This window comes from Centruroides sculpturatus, unplaced genomic scaffold (assembly GCF_000671375.1).
Source record: "Centruroides sculpturatus isolate CEXI.00-Female unplaced genomic scaffold, Cexi_2.0 scaffold143, whole genome shotgun sequence".
Lineage (NCBI taxonomy): Eukaryota > Metazoa > Arthropoda > Arachnida > Scorpiones > Buthidae > Centruroides > Centruroides sculpturatus.
The window spans coordinates 6,687-26,341 of record NW_019384447.1 but is presented as its reverse complement, the minus strand read 5'-3'; the positions used below and the strand labels follow the sequence as shown (position 1 = coordinate 26,341).

The 19,655-nt window shown below is 27.4% G+C and overlaps 2 protein-coding genes across 3 annotated transcripts in view; both read left to right on the top strand.

Annotated features, from left to right (window-relative positions):
• The window catches only part of LOC111620414 (paxillin-like), a 48,538-nt gene extending 31,244 nt beyond the window's left edge, over window positions 1-17,294 (top strand). For both annotated transcript variants that reach the window (XM_023362331.1, XM_023362330.1), the window contains exons 5-8: window positions 9,836-9,977; window positions 11,000-11,182; window positions 11,361-11,534; window positions 17,019-17,294. In XM_023362331.1, the coding sequence (XP_023218099.1) occupies window positions 9,836-9,977; window positions 11,000-11,182; window positions 11,361-11,534; window positions 17,019-17,279 (760 nt within the window). In that variant the 3' untranslated portion in view covers window positions 17,280-17,294. The remainder of the gene's footprint in view (window positions 1-9,835; window positions 9,978-10,999; window positions 11,183-11,360; window positions 11,535-17,018) is intronic.
• On the top strand, window positions 12,166-15,142 carry LOC111620413 (DNA ligase 3-like). Its single transcript, XM_023362329.1, has one exon. The coding sequence runs from the start codon at window positions 12,560-12,562 to the stop codon at window positions 15,014-15,016; it is 2,457 nt and encodes an 818-aa protein (XP_023218097.1). The 5' UTR covers window positions 12,166-12,559; the 3' UTR covers window positions 15,017-15,142.
• Window positions 17,295-19,655: the final 2,361 nt, after the last annotated feature.

Below are 19,655 nucleotides of genomic sequence, written 5' to 3'. Positions count from 1 at the left end.
AATCCTACACAGATTGAGTAATGTTATTCTCACGAGAGAACAGAAAAAAGAATTTTGCCGTCCTCATAAGGAATCAGTGATATTTCCCTTCCCACAGAATATTCTAAATTTAGATATGAAAGAATCAACTATCTCCTCGCTTCAATAGAAATTTTGAAAATCGAAGTAATCGTTAAATTTGTATGGTTTTTTTCAATTAGAAGAATGAATTTATAAATGATCCATTGTATTTAACATACAGTACATGTTAAATTATCGGAACGTCTATTAATAATTCTAATATTAAAATATATTCAAGTTTGTCAAGTTAAAATATTCAAATCAAGTGTAATTTAAAGCATTTTTAAAATTTAAAATATAATATTCCTTATATTTTAAATTTAATAATTTTTTTAAATAGTAAAATTTTAAAAATATATTTTTTAATTTTAATATTTAAAGAATGTATTAAATTTAAAATATTTAAGATATTAATTATGTAGGTATATGTTATAAAACTAAAGGGTTTTTTTAGTAAAAATTGTCAATTTATTCAATTTCTATTTCTATGCTGATTTAGTTTGAATAACAGCTGCAATTCATCATATAGCAGATAGAATATCAAAGAAAATTCAACTACTGTTGAAAAATAGATATTGAATATTATAACAAATTATCTATTTAATAAATAATATATTATCCTTTGTCACAACAAGTGAATAAAATAAATTAAAACAATATACTAAGTAATAAAATATCAAATTTTAAAATATTATTACATATAATAGTATTTATATTATAATTATGTACTGTTTTAGTACANTTATTCAATTTTATTTTTAATTTTGCTTTACTGAATGAAATATATTATGTTATTTATCTTTAATATTACATATTAATAATGCAAAAACTGTAATCATTGTAATTATTCTAATACATTAGTAATTTTATAAATGAATATAAGTTTTCAGTCTGAAATTATGTCCAAAAATTTTAAAACAATAATAATTGTTAGATAATTTTTAAATAATAGCAAACACTATTTAGTGATTATAAATAGATATTAGGCTTTTAGCCAATGTCTAAATTCAGACGTTAGGCAATTCTGTGAACTATCTACTTAACTTTTACAAAATTATTTAAGTTTATTCTCTGAACAAAACATTTTAATATTTATTAAACGGCAAATTATTAAAATAATTCAAGTTTTTTAATAATAATTTAAACTAATATTTATAAAGTAATATTTAAATTTATGAATATATTCCTTATTTGATATGTATAAATCACTATAGGTCATCTTACCAGAAAAATATATCCAATCATAATTTAGATGATTGCCAGATGCACATTTGTTTATATTAAAATTAAAAACCGCTGACATACGTCCGCAAAAAATGCATTTCGAATTGTAGCTGACTCAAAATGTAAATAAATATATTCAGATTATCACATGATTTAATTTCATTTATCAGTTAAATTGAATAAGGAATATTTTTAAAATTAAAATTATTTTTGATTCTTAATTTTGTAAATTAGTATTAATATTATATAAATGATTATTCTGTTTATAATTTATTTTTAAAGATAAAATTATTAGTTTACATAATTAATGAAACTTGTGTAAATAAAAACAATAATAAATGTTTTCAAGTAAAAACTTAGTTAATTCATTACATTTATATAAATATTATAAAAATTATTTTCATAATTTCTTAGAATGAAATAAGAATTTTCAATTAAATCATCTTTAAATTTAACCGCTGATTCCTATATACCATGAACTTTTCTTCGCGGATTCCAGAGGTTGTTGCAGTTCAGTATAGTCCATTTAGAAATAAATTAAATTTACAAAATACCTGTATGCTTTGTACATATTTTAAATTCCAAATGTGTCCCACGTAATAAATCTATGCCAGGCAAAATTTTATTTCGTACTAGAGGGCTTCACCTGAATGGCCAACATAAATGGCCCAAACCCCCTTCCCCCACTTGTGCCTAATATAAAGTGTTCACAACAAAAATTTCAATAATAATAATTTTAATGAAAAAATCTTTTGTTTTTCAAATAAAATTTCTTTACAACATTTTTAACAACATTTTTAATTTCCTTTTCACTTTGAATTCTGATACCCGCCTTTGATCTTTGATCGATATCTTATACACTTTTATAGCACTACGTCTATGTCTAAACAATGGCCTATTCCAATGGTCATATTTTCATCAGGTATTAACGGTCTCTGTTCTGTAATATTTGTTGATTTATTTTCTTGTACTCTTTCGAACTTTCTGCGGATTTTCCGCTGGTAATTTTGATGTCGAAGGACTTTTATCATCATCCGAAGTATGATTTCGTCTCCTTTCTTTATTTTAATGAGAAGGTATTATTAAAATTTGATCCTCAATCCAAGTGAGGAGTCTGTAACGTATCTAAATTCAAGTCCTTTTCGAAATATTCGAAATATATATATATATATATATCGAATATTTCGAGACATATATATATATATATATATATATATTGGAATTAGTCGAACGTCCCATAGAAAAGCGTACCAATTTCATAATTATATGATTCACTTTTCTCACTTGTTCAAAAATTTCGTGACGACCCATCGATTCTATTATTATTATTTTTTTCTTTTTCTGTGACCGAAGAAATAGTTGAAATGGAAGTCACATGACATCCCATTTCAAAATTTGTTTTTGTAAAATAAAATATTATTCAAATTGTAATACAAAAATCATTATTTTACCAAATAATTATAACTTTATTAATCGGTAAAAAAATATTAAGTTTTAAACTTATAACTTATGACTGAAAATGTAGGCAATAAATATATTAGTTAAAATTTGTAAATTTTTACGACTATATAAAAAAATTCATGTTGAATTTACATTTTTATTCAAGTTTTATTCGAGATCATTTCGCTTCGTTCCTGTTAAGACTTTAATGTTCATTTCTAGTAAAATTTCATGTAGGGACCATTCAAGTATTTTGTCAGCAGTTTACGTGGAGGAGGGACTCGTTTGAATCTGACGATTGCTGACGATGGGGGAAGAGAGGGTGGGTCTTCGATGACGTAAGATTGCACCCGTTGTTTATTTTTTTCTCCAATCATCAAAAAATAATTCCTATGTATAGCATGTCCTCACTTAATCTTCGGCGATAGATTCTTGGAAATTGTAGAGTTAAGCGAAACAACGTATAACAAAACCAAGTTTACCATAGGCTAAATGATATAAATAACATTTAATTTGATTAATATCATCGTAATCGGATCGTGTTTGCAACTTCCAGCATTGTTTTCTACCTTATAGGATCTATTTTATTGTTTACAAAGAAAATGCATCAACAATAATTGTTAATGATTACAGATGTATCATAGAAGAAATTCGATGACGTTCAGTGAGGAATTTGCTGTATTTGCGAACGGTTAAAACTTCTGACATGGTGCCATAATTAGAGGAGGAGGTTTTCTGACGATGGTGAATGGACTTGAATGAGGAATGAACTTACTTGTTAGTAATGAAGGGGGATCAAAAAAGGGCAAACTTCGCTGATGTAATGCTTTAACGACCCCTTATAATAAAAATTAAAAGTGAGAGGATTTCGAGGTTTTATGTAAAAATAATCTTTTTTTAATATGTTACTTTTCATTTATATTCGATAGTTTCTAAGGGATTTATATTTCTCCCCGAGAAGGTTTTCTGATCGTGGACAGTACAATAGAAATAAATTGTCGTTTGTTATTTATAAATTAAGTGTATGGATCTTAAATAATTTTAAAACTATTAGAGGAGAAGGTGGTATTATGGAACACTGCGGGTATTATGGAACCACCTCATTTTGAACTGATAATAAAGGCAAACTGTAGCGGAATGTGGCTGAACTGAACTAGGCAGACATCCATAGCAAGGGGAAAACCCGTTTTACTTCAGTTGAACGATTATCCGTATTTAATCAGCAAATTTGTTTTTTTTCAAAATTCGCAAGTTTTGAATGCTAAGTGAATTTAATTATTTTTAAAATATAAATCGTGTAGTTGTAGGTTCACTGGTGCATGTATTCCGTTCCAGAGACTTAGGAATACGTATTAATCTGTGTGACGTTCATGTTTTTAAATTTTGGTCTTGACAGACATAAGTTAATTCAAGATGGTGATGCGTGAAATATGGACCCCATTGGTGCTTTTACAGTAATATGGAACTCAACTCCTCCGAACTTTCTATTTGCAAGCAAACATTCCTCCAAAGCAATTTGTGAAAAAAACACTAGGTAGAAAGCCCATTCTTTCCGAGAATATCGAAAAAGAGCTGCTGGTATATATATTGCTGACGGAGGTCATATTTTTCTATTATAAAAGCATTTTTGCAATAAAATACATTGGAGTAAATAATTTGGTAATTATTTAACATTTTTTGTCTTTTCCTATTTATTTTTGGCTACATTAAAGCATTTTTTTGAAAATATACAGTAAGGTTCCATATTACCACCCGATTTTCTCTAAGCCTACTTTCGGACTTTTTGTACAAAAGCCTTCAAAAACCATACTTATAATTACACTAGCGAAAAATCCAATTAGGAACATTTAGTTTACTAGTTACCAGTACTTTTCGCACAAAAAATGTGGGTGTAGTTATGATACCTTGTTTACAATTCACTGAAATGTAATTGGGGTTCCATAATACCACCTTCTCCTCTAGTATTAAGAAACATCGAAATATACGAAATAATGATATATATATGTCTGTACGGAATAACCCTTGACTCTAAAAACTACTCCAATTTATTTGAGTAGTTTTTAGAGTAAGGATTATTCCGTACAGACATATATCATTATTCTGTACATTAAATTTGCTAAAAAACCAATTATTAGAAAATCTTCAGATAGAAATATTTTTATAGATTGTTTCTATGACAAGAATATTTCTTATCAAGTAAAATGTTTTTACAAACCCTCACTTAACGTCGTTTCATTATACGTTATTGAGGAAACATACAAGCACAGTACTGTACAGTACATTTATAATCATATACAGTACAGTACATTTGTAATCATGTACAGTACAATACTTCGTAAACTAACTGTAAGATGAAGTGTTTTAATAAATTTTAAAAAACATTATGAATTATTTAATACGATCCTTAAGAGATTTGAATAATACTGTATCTGTCGATCTAGTTAGGACCAAGATGCATCTACACAAAATAAAAATACAATTCATTAGATTTTATCAATTTCGAATTTTGAATTAATATTTTTTGTAAATTGTTTGAGAATAGAATTTTTTAAAAAAAATTAAGAAGTCATAGATCAAAATAAAATTTATTTATTATAATCTATTTTTTATTTGCTATAACTTAATTCTATTTGCTATTTGTTTATATTAATATAAACATTGTATCTATAGTTCATTAAGTTTGTGTTAAATAATATCGTATATTACTACATTATTATTTATAATTATATATTATTTATTTATTGTTATTAATGTTATATAAATAGTTTAATAAAGCATTATATAGACTATCATTAAATTAAGAATAATTTTTATTGAAAAGATCGAAAATATTATGACTTTAAGTTAATACACAGGTATGATCTATTTCTCAGTACGTACCTGAGAAACTTTTCTATAATAATGAAGCGTGTGCAATTGTCCCCGAACAATAAGAATACTGTACATTTAAGTTATTGAACTAGATACAATTGTTACAAGTTGTTTTATTTGTCCTCAGAAGAAATCAAACTAAGTCTGTATATTAATTATTTTAGTCAATAAGAATAATCTTCATATGGCCCCGAAGTCCAGAATTAAATTCATTTTGCTTATTTATATTTGAATGAAACAAATCTTTGTTCGATTGTGTCTATTAATAACAATTACATTGATTTATATAAAATATATATATTAACATTATATAATGTATAGAAATTATAGCATATATTGTTTTCAGTGAATTAAATTTCGAACTTTCATAGTTGATATAAATAGGTGATTCTATTCTTTAAGTTTCGTTGTTTTGTAATAATAAGTCTTTACTGTTTTAAATATCACAATAAAAAATGCATAAATTCTGAATTTTATTTCAAACATTTATTATTAAACCATAAAAAGTAAACTAATTATTAAAAATAGAAAAGGATGAAAAGTTTAGTTAAGCTCCGACAAGTAACTTAAGTTTATTATTGGTCGAAATTATAACAATATACACTAAAAAAAAATTATATCTAATGCATCTAAATTGGACACATTGTTATGGAACCAAGGGTGTTCAACATAAAGTGATTTACTGTATATAGTTAGCTTCAATTTCATTATGGACGAGCTTGATATACAGTGGATCGTTTAGAATGGATGAAGAATGAGGAACAATATTTCAATTCGAATATATTAAAAAGTAGAAATTTTATTTAGATTAGAGCTTAAAGCCTTCTAGGCAAAAGAGAACCTCTTATCTCTTGGTCATCAGATCAATTAATTGTACAGTACATATCAATTCAATTACTAGAATTCAAGATAATTATCAAATATTTATCGCTATTCGCTAAAATTGCTAAAATATCAAATATTTTAGCATATTTTAATTTATCCAAACATCTGGAACAGGGGTGGCGAACCTTTTTGAGATCGCATGCCATATAGTAAGTATACTTAGCTTTAAAGTTGTTTATGCGTGCCAAAGTTTTAGACTTCAAATAACGATATTTAAACAAATTAAACGAATATGCTTTAATTAGAATAAATGTAAAAAAGCCAATTGAAAAAGTATCATCGAGTGGAAATCCGAAAGGATGGTTAAAAAAGACATATCATAAATCGAAATCATATGATACGTTACGTGCAAGATTATTTTTCCTTATGTGCCACTTTGGGCACGCGTGCCATAGGTTCACCACCCCTGATCTAGAATTTCAACTTTTTTTTTGTTTTGTTTTTGGAATAGGTAATTCCGTAATTGTTAAAAGTGCGATTTTAACTTGTAAGTGGCTAAAATTGTTAGTAAATAAGAAACAATGGCGTAACTATTATTGTGAAACCTGGATAATTGTACAGGGGCTCATAGCAACTAGGGCGGGACTTGGACATGCTGAGAGTTTTCACAAAAATTAGTCTTTTCACTAAGAACAAGCACGAAGTAACAAAGACAAAGACGCTAGAGACATTCCGTTTTGTCTTCTTAATGTTCATATTCGTTTTGATATCGCACATACTAGAAACCATTTACTGTTTCGAAGATGCTTGAACTATCTTGACAGGAGCTAATCAAAGGTGCTACCTTTCTGAAAAACTACAAATAAAATTTCTCTCAATCAAGAGGAAAAATCCGTGATAATCATAAGCAAATCATAGAAATACTTGAAATTTAATTTTCCAAATCTCGACTATTTATGCCTCTACTACATTTCTGGAGGCACACGTGGGTAAATAATGTCGGTACTGTATTTCAATGAATTATGAAAAGACTAAAGCTTCTCCCGCGATCTGGTTTAATATATAGTACAGGTAACCCCCGTATAACACGGTAGTTACGTTCCAAAAAATTGCCGTGTTATGCGAATCCGTGTTATACGAAACAAAGAACTAATACGAAAAGGAGGGTTAGGTTCCAAAAATTAGTAAACATGATGGTATATTTTCATAATTAAGATAAATATCTTCATTAAAATTTTTTAAATTGATACATATTAATATAAATTAAACAATGTTTTCTTCGTCATCACTAAAAACACTATTAATTAACCGAGAGCGTTTTCTTTTTGGCAAGTTATCCTTATCCTCTGAGCATTTTTCTGCATTATCTTCAGATCCATGCTTTACCTTTTGCAAAATGTATGTAATTTTAGATTGCTTGCTTCTAGTTAAAAGGTCTTTATAAATTTCCTTATATGGTGCTAAGCACTTATGAAGAATAAAGCAAGTATGGAATAAGGGAAAAACATTCGGCAACATCAGAAGCAGAAGCGTCGCGATCTGGCAACATTGAAACAAGTTTCGAGAAGGACCACGTGTATCGACAGAAGGCGAGAAGAGAAAATTTACATACTTAAGTACTAATAGTTCACGAAAATAATAATTTTCGTGAACTATTATTACTTAAGTATGTAAAAATTTATTACATTTCCTGTTGTACGAGGGTTTTACCCAATTCTCGAACCGTGTCAGAGTGAATCCGTGCTATAAAAGTACCGTGTTATACGGGGGATGGTACCAATTCTCGAACCGTGTTAGAGCGAATCCGTGCTATAGAAGTGCCGTGTTATACGGGGGTTACCTGTATGAGTTTTTTATGCTACTTTAGATATAATAATATCACAGTTTACGAATCAATTCGAGGGTCTGAATACGGTGGTACTGTGGTTAATACGTTTTACACTATTCTTTCCTTGACCCTGGTCTCAACTAATAATGACAAATTGTATTGAGCTGCAGAAAACTTCTCACCCTGCTACGAAAGTAATCATTTCCAACATAAGTTCTCGCGTTCAGGTTTGGCTTAGAGAAAAATATTGCCAAAAGAATTAGTGGGTCTACTTCTAATTGGAAACCATGCGTTTGTACCCAGCTTTTCAGATGTCTGCACAACTTTTTTTTTTACGATATTGTAAAAAAAAAATATTGTAAAAAATGCCAATACGGCTTCTATGGAAAGTTTATTTTCTAAACTGAAAATTATTTTAAAAACTTTTGAACAGTTCAATTACCGAAAAGAGACTAAATGTTAGAATTACTTTCTATCGAAAATTCCAAAGCGAAGGAACGGCTTGTCCAAAGCAGTGGATCTATTTGCTGCAATTTAAGTCCAGAAAAATTTTAGGTATCCACTGTTCGTCACAAAATAGGTGAGGAGCGTACAGTATATTAATGTAGTTTGTTACTTGTAAAATGAGTAAACTACTTATCGCTATAATTTTAAGTTTATTAAGTATTGCTGCAAAACTTACATAAAGCCCAATGGAGAGCCCACACAAATGTTGCACAGGGGCCCACTTATATATAGTTACGCCACTGATAAGAAACATTTACAATATAAATCCTAGTGTTTAAATTAAAAAAGAAAGACATCAAAATCCATATCGAACGACCAGTCAGAACGAAAGAATATATTTGATGTCGGGTTATTTGTTATGATGCCGAAGGGCATGATCCCAGGATCACGCCCTTCGATATCATAGCAAATGCTCTAGTATATAAGCTATAAGGATACATTTAATCTGCCTTTTAGTGATTTTTAATTTCATTCTAAGAATTATTACTTTTATATCATCTAAGGGCATAAGTTCAGATCCCAAATGTATTTTTTCTTGTCTTCTTACTTTCTTGGAGATGTGATATACACAATATGGTTTATACTTTGATTGCTCCTTCTTTTATTTATCTCCAACGATTTATTTTATAAATAATATAACGGATATATCTCTCCAATGTCTCATTAAAATTTCTCAACTTCTACATTAATATTGAATTTTATTTTTAAGCTTTACTTTTTTAAAAATGAAGCTTTAAATTAAAAATCGCCTCATATTTTAACAAAAGTTATCAATATTATTTTTTATGTTTCATCACTTAATTGTTAATAATTTTTAATTAAGTAAAATAATATTAAAATAAATTCATTGAAATAAAGAAGCTACATAAAAAATTCTGTGAACAATTGTCAACAAAATAAATGCTTGAGTAAGATTAAAATGTTCATGTTTATGAGTAAAAAAACATATTTTGAAAACAATTATTATGAAAATTTTGATGTAAACTTCACATATTGTGACATACTATTTATTTACATCAATTTAAAAATTATCCAAAATTAAATAAATCTAAGTTTTTTAATGAAAAAATATTTTTGCAGACCAGTAAAACATAGCCCACTTGTTACTAGACGTACAGTGATTACTACTACAACAAAAAAGACACCAAGCAAGCCGGTCCCATCAAGTGCCTTTGCAACTAAAGATTTAGATGATTTAATGGCTTGTTTAACAGATTTCCAGGTAACTTTTATCTTAATGAAAATATTTTATTATTGAAAAGTTATATTACCGAGCAAAAATATTATTGACTATGTTATTTCTGATATATTACAAATATGTTAAATTTCCTTCAAACCTTACATATTTAGGAAGTATAAGGTTTGAAAGAAGCCTCACATGACATGATAATGTAATGTAAATTTTTCTAGATCTGCTATTTATGCTTCTTGACATATATAAATTGCTAGCAGTTCGCTTTCAATGTCAAAATAGCTGGCACCTTTTATGTCCTTGAAACACAATATTATGGAGTTTTTCGCTATCTTATTAATTATTTTTAAAATTTATATTCAAAAAAATTCAGAAAAAAAATAATTATTAATCACGGAATCAATTTAAATGACTGTGTATATTTTTATTCATCATTTTTAATTGTATAATTCTAAATTATTTTTAACCGCTTTTCTGTGAGTTACGACTTTGCTAATAGCAAAATTTATAACTTGTATTATTAAATTATATATGGAATGAGTTAATAACAAAAATATATCTATCATATAATGTAATTCTACAGTTCTGACTTTGTTTCAAGTAATTCCATGTGCTGAAGTTGAAGTTAGAAAAATCATTCCCATCCTCCACCCACAGCTACTCTAAAAATAGTATGCATGCTTGTTCTACAGCTGTTATTTTGAAAGTGATGTATCCATGTGCAGCCTCCTCATTCACACTTGTCTTGTCAGTATGAGATGAAAATAATCCGGATTATTTAATACCTTTTTACAAGAGATAAGCAGTTTACGATATATCGGCAGCAAATGGCAGAAAATAAGTAATAGTAATTGCTATAATAGGTATTAGCTACTCGTAAAAGATATCAGATTTTTAAAACTATTCTCTAAACCCCCCTATTATATAGTAGGAATTTCCCATTTCATTTTTGTAAGATGTTGAGCGAGAAATTTTTGGCACGTTTCGGAGGGTGGGAAAATAATCCTTACATGCATTAAAGTGCTCTTTTCTGCCAACTTGGGTCGTTCCAGCCCAGTTCCAGATCTCCACCACTAACTATCTCTGAAGTTTCCACCCACACACCTTCTCGGGATCCAAAGATCACTGACGAGGAACAGTTGCATTCTATGTTAGATGATCTTCAGTCTAACATGAGCCAACAAGGAGCAGACACTAAAACTTGTGCTTTCTGCCTGAAATCCATTAGTGGAAAGGTAAGATCCTGTTTACTTAACATTGAATTAGAGTTAAAACATGCCAGATAAAACTATATAAAAATTTTTAATGCATAATAAGTTTTTAAATAATTACTCAATAAATTTAAAATTAAATGAAAAAATCAAATTAAATGTCATCACAAGCTCGTTTCACTTGTTAATGTCTTTTATTTAGGCAGTGAATGCTTTGGGCAAAACTTGGCATCCAGAACATTTCACTTGTTATCATTGCAAACAAGAATTAGCAAACAAAACATTTTTTGAAAAAGAAGGTAGAACATATTGTGAAGGCGATTATCATAAGATTTTTGCACCAAAATGTGCTCATTGCAATGGACCTATTTTAGACGTAAGTCTTTTTCTAATCTATTAAAGCTTAATTTTAAATTTGCCATTCAGAAATATAATTATTTAAGAATAGATTAGAATATAATCATATATTTTCGTTAATAACAAAAAATATAAAAGAAAAAATTTCAAATGTTCTATATTTTTCTTGCTCATTTGGAAAAACCATAGAAATTAAAAAATTCGCTTTATTAAATCCCGAAATACTATACCGACATGGTTAATTCCTATATAAGGTAAGAGTAAATATAATTTTGTACTGCACCAAAAATGTCTTTTCCTGGTTTTTTTCTGTTGGCACTAGCACAAAATTTATCATCTTTTACCGACTTAAGTGGTGTATGCGGAAGATTAATTAATTAGATTTTAAAATTATTTTATGTACTTTCTGGAGCGTAAATAAACATTTCAATTTAAGACTTTGTTTTGAAATGATTTTAAAATTTATTATTAATTTTATTGTTAGTTTTTAAAATAAATTTCCGTATAATTTATTATTTATTTAAAGGAATATTATTAGATTCGTGAATCATATAACTTTTTTTAAATTGATTTTTTTAATATTAAATATTTTAAAAACGGATTATTGATGATTTTTTTAAAAATAAATATTAAATATTATTTATTATGAAAATTTAACTAGTTTAAATTGTTTATAATATAATAAAGATTCATTCATTCTGTCATTATTGATTTTTCCGAAATTTCTAGGGAAGTTCTAGGGAATTCGAAAATAAAAGTTTTATCGGTGCATTAACCTCGTTCCTATTTCAGTTCTATTGTTATACTATTGTATATAAAAAGATTTTACGTATTTTCTATTTGCTAAACTTTCATTAATTTGAGTTTTAAAAATTAAACGATAAAACGCCATTAAATAAATGACGTCACTTTTTCGCGAAAGTGGTTGCGACACCAAGCGATTGTTGAGTTAACTATGCGTAGATGTGTTTACCGATTGTCGTGGTAACGTTTTGTTATGTTTAGAGGACGGTTTCGTCATGTTTAATGTGGTTTTAAGCAGTTATGGCCAACAATAGATATTGTGTAGATTATGCTAAACGAGGCACCGCGTCCTGTAAGGAATGTAAGGAAAAAATTGATAAAGGATGCTGTAGAATTGGTAAAGTCGTGCCAAATCCTTTTACTGATGGAGAAGGTGATATGAAACAGTGGTATCATGTAGCTTGTATGTTTAAGCAGTTATCGAGAGCTCGAGCTACTACGAAGAAAATAGAAAAGCCTGCAGATTTAGAAGGATGGGAAGATCTAGAAGAAAACGATAAAGACGAGATACTTAAACACATGCAACCCTCAAAGTCTCCTCCATCTCCAAGAAAAAAGCAAAAGTTCGACGATACAGTCAATGCCTTTAGTTTAAAAAAAGAAAATCCGAAAATAGTTGGAAACAAAACAAAAGGCGATTCTTTTAAAGATTTTCGACGTTTATGTGCTAATATTGCCGAAGAATCAAGTTACCTAAAAAAATCTCAAGCAGTTAGTGATTTTCTCAAGGCAGATCCAAATAGAGATCTTTATCTTTGGGTTAAAATGCTGTTACCAGCTGTAAGTAAGAGAATATATAATTTGCAAAGCAAACAGTTAGTAAAATTATTTAGTCAAATATTCGGAACAAATCAAGAGAGTATGCTTGAAGATCTAGAAAATGGAGATGTTGCCGAAACAATTAGAATATTTTTCGAAGAATCTGCAAGTTGTCAACCGATAAAAAAAAGCAACTTAACCTTGAAGGAAGTTGATAAATATTTGGAAGAACTTTCGAATGTGACAAAAGAAGAAGAACAAACTAAGATATTACAAAAAATTACACAGAGGTGTACTGGAAATGATTTAAAAATGATAATTCGTTTGATTACTCATGATCTGAGGTTCAATGCTGGACCTAAACATATTTTAGATGGCATTCATCCTTCTGCATATGAAGCATTTCAGACATCACATGATTTAAAATCTATTATTCAAAGAATTAATGAAGAAGGAAAAAATGGAGAATCTAGTCTTTCTAAACAATTGGCAGTTTTGACTCCTGTTCTACCAATGCTAGCCGAACCTTGTCGTTCTGTAGAAAATGCCTTTAAAAAATGCCCAAACGGCATGTATGCTGAGATTAAATATGATGGAGAACGTGTTCAAGTTCATAAAAAAGGTAATACTTTTACATATTTTAGTCGAAGTTTAAAACCTGTACAACAGCATAAAATATCACATTTCAAAGATCACATAGCTAAAGCTTTTCAACAAGGAAAAGACTTGATTCTTGACTCTGAAATTCTGCTATTAGATACAAAAACAGATAAACCATTGCCATTTGGTACTTTAGGTGTTCACAAGAAGACTGCCTTTAAGGATGCAACTGTTTGTTTATTTGTGTTTGATTGTATATATTACAATGGAAAAGATCTAATGGATTGTCCTCTTAAAGAAAGACGAAAAATTCTGCAAGAAAATATGGAAGAAGTTAAAGATCACATTAAATTTTCTGAAATGAAATTTATTAAAACTCGAAAAGAATTAAATGATATGATGACATCAATATTCAAACAAGGATTAGAAGGACTTGTTTTAAAAGATCCATTGAGTACTTATAAACCTGGAAAACGACATTGGCTGAAAGTCAAAAAAGATTATCTTCATGAGGGTAGCATGGCTGACAGTGCAGATTTAGTTGTTTTAGGTGCATATTTTGGTACTGGTAGTAAAGGTGGAATGATGTCAATTTTTTTAATGGGTTGCTTCGATAAGACATCCCAAAAGTGGTGTACAGTTACTAAAGTACATGGAGGACATACTGATGCAGTTTTAGAAAAATTACAAACAGAATTAGACATGGTGAAAGTTAACAATGACACAGATATCCCTCATTGGTTAAACGTTAAAAAATCTTTAATTCCAGATTTTGTTTGTAAAGATCCAAAAACATCACAGGTATGGGAGATTGCAGGAGCAGAATTTTCTAAAGCTGAAGCTCATACAGCAGGAATATCAATAAGGTTTCCTCGTGTTACTTTAATTCGTTATGATAAAACTTGGAAAGAGGCAACAACTTTAGAAGAGTTGGAAGTCTTATATGAGAAGTCTAAACAAACTGCTGATTTTGAAATATTAGATAATGATAAAGATAATTCAGTATTAATGAACAAAGAAAATACACCAAAAAAAGGAATAAAACGACATTGTTTGGAAGATTCTAATTCACCTAAAAAAGTGCTTGTAGATATATTTACTAATGTTAAGTTATATATTCCTGAAGATGTAGATAATTTTGAAACACTGAAGAGATATTTCATAGCTTATGGTGGCATTTTACTTCAGAATCATGAAATTAAAAAGTCAACACATTTTCTTGACATTGTTAATTCAAATCCACCAAAAAATGCTATTATTATTGTTATTGACTGGCTATGGGATAGTATTAAACTGCAAGAACGTTTACCTGTTGAACAATATAAGCCCAATTTTTAAAATAATTTTATCCTTAAAAATTTTTGTTTATTGAATCCATCAAAATTGCAGATTGATCCATAAAACTGATTATTTTTTGTTGATTTTGAAATATGGAGTTTTGTAAAATCATGGAACTAAATTAAATATAATAATAAAATTTTAAAATTTATTTTTTGAAATATAAATGCAAAAGTTTTAAATTTCATTATTTGAATAAAAAGTTTTACAAAATTAAAAATATTATTAAAAAATTATTTCTAAATAATATATGAAGTAGCACCATAAATTTTAGTATAATAATAATAATAATTACTAATTTCTGTTAGTATTAAATAGAGCTATACTAATTTATAGCAAACTTTTTAAAGTTTTAATTGTTATAATAGTAGTGTTTGAACATGAACATGATTAAGTGAGAAAATGCAGAGAAAGGAAAAGTTTTGATCATTAGATGGAAGAAAATTTCATCTGGAGATTGATAAATGATTATGAAAATATTACTCAATTTATAGTAAATCTTAGAAGAGTGATAATCCAGATTAATGATGGCAAATAGCACTTTTGACTATTTAAAAAGCAATTTATATAATCAGATTACTATAAGATTTTACAATCTTAGAAGGATACTTAGTTCAGACAGAAGGAACTAAATTAGAGCTTTGAGATAAAAATTTTAGGGTAACAAAAAAAATTGAATGGAAGTTTTCTAGTAACATGGATCAATTAAATAGTAAAGTTTAAAAAAAAAATGTTAAAGTTTTAAATTTTATTATTGGTAGAGTTAGAGGGGCCATAAACTTTTGTGTGAAGAATTCTAGGGAGTTTAGCTATTTAAATTAATTTTGATTTTTATCTTGTTGATTCTTTAGACAGTAATTTTGAAACATTTAGATTTGTTAAATATTGTGTTCAATTTATTAGTTATATTTTGTCATTTTTATTGTTTTGTTTATAGAAGTTTATTTTAAATTGTTTTCAATTTTTTAAATGCTTTACAGTATATTTGTAAACATGATTTATTTTGATCAAGTTTTATAAAACATACAAAAGAAACATTTATAAGGTAAATCTTAAAATTAATTACCAGAAGTTTGAGAATGTTTGGCTTAAAAGATTTGTTCTACAAAGGTGTTAGCCAAATATTTAAAATACAGTAATAACAATTCAATGCTAGCATTGAATTGTTATTGAATACTGTACTAGCATATACTAGAGCATATTATGCTCTAGTATATGCTAGTACAGTATATTCATTTCATATAGAAATTGTTTTTATCTTCATAGAAACTGTTTAACAACAAAGACATTTTAAAGAAATATTTCACAATTTATCTTATTTTACTATAATTTTAAAAAAATGTGTAAATTTATTAAAAAAAGTTTAAAAATTTAAAGTGATTTTTGTGTTTTAAATTTAAATATGATTATTTTGTTCTGCACTTGTATCTTTATATTGAATCTAACTCAAGATGATTTGAATGATAAGAGTGAAAATACTCATCAATTTTTGGCTTATTTAATTTAAGCAATTTAAGAAAAAGTATTGTCAGTAAATCTGTAAATACACAGTGATGAACTAATTTTCTAATTTTTATAGGTTAAATTATTTTCTGGACAAAGATTTTCTTTGAAAAATTAAGCTCAGATATTATTTATTGTAGAAATAATTTACTAAAATTAGAATCTCTTAATTGAAAGATAATTTATAAAAATGTCTGAGTTAATGTTGACAATTTTTAATAATAATACTTACAAAAGAACATAATAACTTACCAAACTTGTAATTTCCCAAACATAATAAACAAATAAAATAATTTAGTATGTAAATCTAAAGTATTGCTCTAAATTAGTACATTGATATTGAAAGAGTAAATTTATGAAAATTTCACATAAATTTTCTAATAAAATATTGATATTAGGAAATTTGAATATTGTAATTTTCAAAACTTTATCTCAGTCATTTTTCTTGTTATATTAATTTTTACTTTAAAAAATATTGAGATTACATTGATAATTTCAGAGATGTGTCACAGCTTTGGATAAAACGTGGCATCCAGAACATTTCCTCTGTGCAAAATGTGGAGGAAAATTTGGTGAAGATGGCTATCATGAGAAAGAGGGAAAAGCATATTGTAAAAGAGATTATTTGGATTTATTTGCACCTAAATGTGGTGGATGTAAGGGACCGATAACAGAAAATTACATTTCTGCTTTGGATAAATCTTGGCATCCAGATTGTTTTAAGTGCAGGGTATGTATGATTATAAATGAAATGTCTTAAATTAATATTATTTTAAAAAAATCATAAAGAATTAATATTAAAAGAATATTATAAGTTATTTTGCTATTACTTCAAATCTCAATGTAAAATTAAGAATGTTTAAGAATTTTTAAAATATTCTTAAATATTCTACATTATTATATTATTGTAAATACCATGCTATATAGTAAATATTAAAATTTTAAATGATAATTTATCATTTTATAATATAAATTCAATTCAAAATTCTTTTCTTATGGTGAAAACTTTTTACAAAAACTGAAATGCTTTTGAACTAAATGCACATCATCAGAAATTAATATAAGAAATAAAGATGGAGCGATGTCAGATTAATGGGATAACAAATAAGAAAGTGACCACTTTTGCATAATACAAATGAGAGAGTTAAGACATATAAGTTATTACAATAAGAACTTTCACTGACACAAAATAATTAGATGAATAAAGGACATGAGTTTTTAAAAAGTTTTAGATGCAGGAAGAGAAGTTTGAATTGTGTTATTATAATTAGAATATTACTTAAATAATTCAGTCACTATCAGGAATAAGAAAATATTAAACCTCAGTTTATAACAAGAATTCTTTGTTTGTTAAAAAAATTTAATAAGTCGTATGAAATTATACCTTTTTTCAATAATTACTGTTAAAAGCTTTTAAAATCAAATTATTTTTCTTGGAAGAAACTATATTAGTTAATCAAAGTTAATTATATTACCAATTTTAAAACTGTGTTTCTCCAGGATTTTTATCTCCTTAGAAGAACTCTAAAAGACCAATAAAAAAAATTAGTAAGATCATTTTGATTGGCTGTTATAATTCTAGGATATTTTCAAACTTTATAATTTTTTAAAAATAAAATTTATATCAAATTAGAAAAAATGGAAGCAGAACAGCAAAAGCACAGGCTTTTAACTTTGAATAAAATATTTCACTTAAGATGGAAGGAGAAAAATCATTTCAATGCTGTTTTGCTTCCATTTTTTTTTTCTAATTTGATATAAATTTTATTTTTAAAAAATTATAAATCTTGAAAATATCCTAGAATTATAACAGCCAATTGAAATGATCTTACCAATTTTTTTATTAGCTTTTTTGTTTTGAAAATATTGGACTAAATCAAATTATTGAATATTGTATAATACTCAAAACAGTAAACACCTGTTAACTCAGACCCTGCCACCTCTAACTTTGCATGTCTTGGAAAAATTTTACAGTAATTTAAAATTTAGCGATAATATAAAAATTACAATTAATGAGTAATTAATATTATAATGAAGTTATGATTAATGAGTGCTTTTGATATCTTGAAGTCTTTGCAATATTGTGCATTATATTACTATAATTGGTAAGTTACTGAAGACTATACATCACTGTCATGAAATTTTTTAAGTTCATTTCCAGTAATAATAAATTCAGAATATAATCTACTAAAGCTCGGTAAAATTTCTATGTAGAGCTGATCATAGTAAATTACTATATTGTATTTTCTCTACATTCTTATTTTCTACCTCATTGGAGAAAACACCCCATTAACTTAGGCAGCCCTCATCTCCTATTACTCCAAGTTAGCACATGTTTACTGTACTTTTATATAGTCCAGTTGTTTGTCTTTCTTTTATGTTTATATAGTATTTTCTATTTTACAGGACAACATATTTTTTATTTACTGTTACAACAATTTAATATAAAGCTATCTTTATATAATAATTTTAATTACTATATACAAATATTGAAACAACTCCTTCCATACAAAAATATTAATAAATAAAAAGGTTAATGCAACTATAAAATAAAGCAGTTTCTCATTTGTTAATGTTAATTATTAAATCTGCATGAATAAATTTAAATTTGTGTTATTAGCACCAAGTTTTATAGAAAATTAAATTGAATATTTAATATAAATCTGATATATATTGGATAATCTGCCATATTTTTCCAACACAATAACCCCCGTATTCACCAACACGAGTTAGAGTTAGAGTTAGGGTTAACTCTCTAGTTACTGGTAAATTGGTATTCACCAACTCCGAATCTCGAGTCAAACACAATAACCCTAACTCTAACTCTAACTCTAGAAAATCGGCGAGTAGACGATAACTCTAGGTTTGACGCCTGCGCAAAGCGGTCTATTTCAGAGAAAAATGGCGACATTCGACGAAGACGAAGCCGAGATGCTAGAAAATCTGAAATATTTAGATTATATAGATCGTATGGAACGAAGAAGTCGGCGGATTATTTCTCCAAGAAGAAATGACCTCGAACAATTGGACGATTACGACTTTCTATGTCGATATCGTTTGCCAAAAGAGAGCGTAAGAAACCTATTAGAACGAATTGGTTTCCTCCTCCTGTTTTAAATAATTCGGCTTTTTTTTG

Bases quoted from the DNA above. Each gene is read 5' to 3' on its own strand.
- LOC111620413 (XM_023362329.1), top strand. From the start codon at position 12,560: ATGGCCAACAATAGATATTGTGTAGATTATGCTAAACGAGGCACCGCG.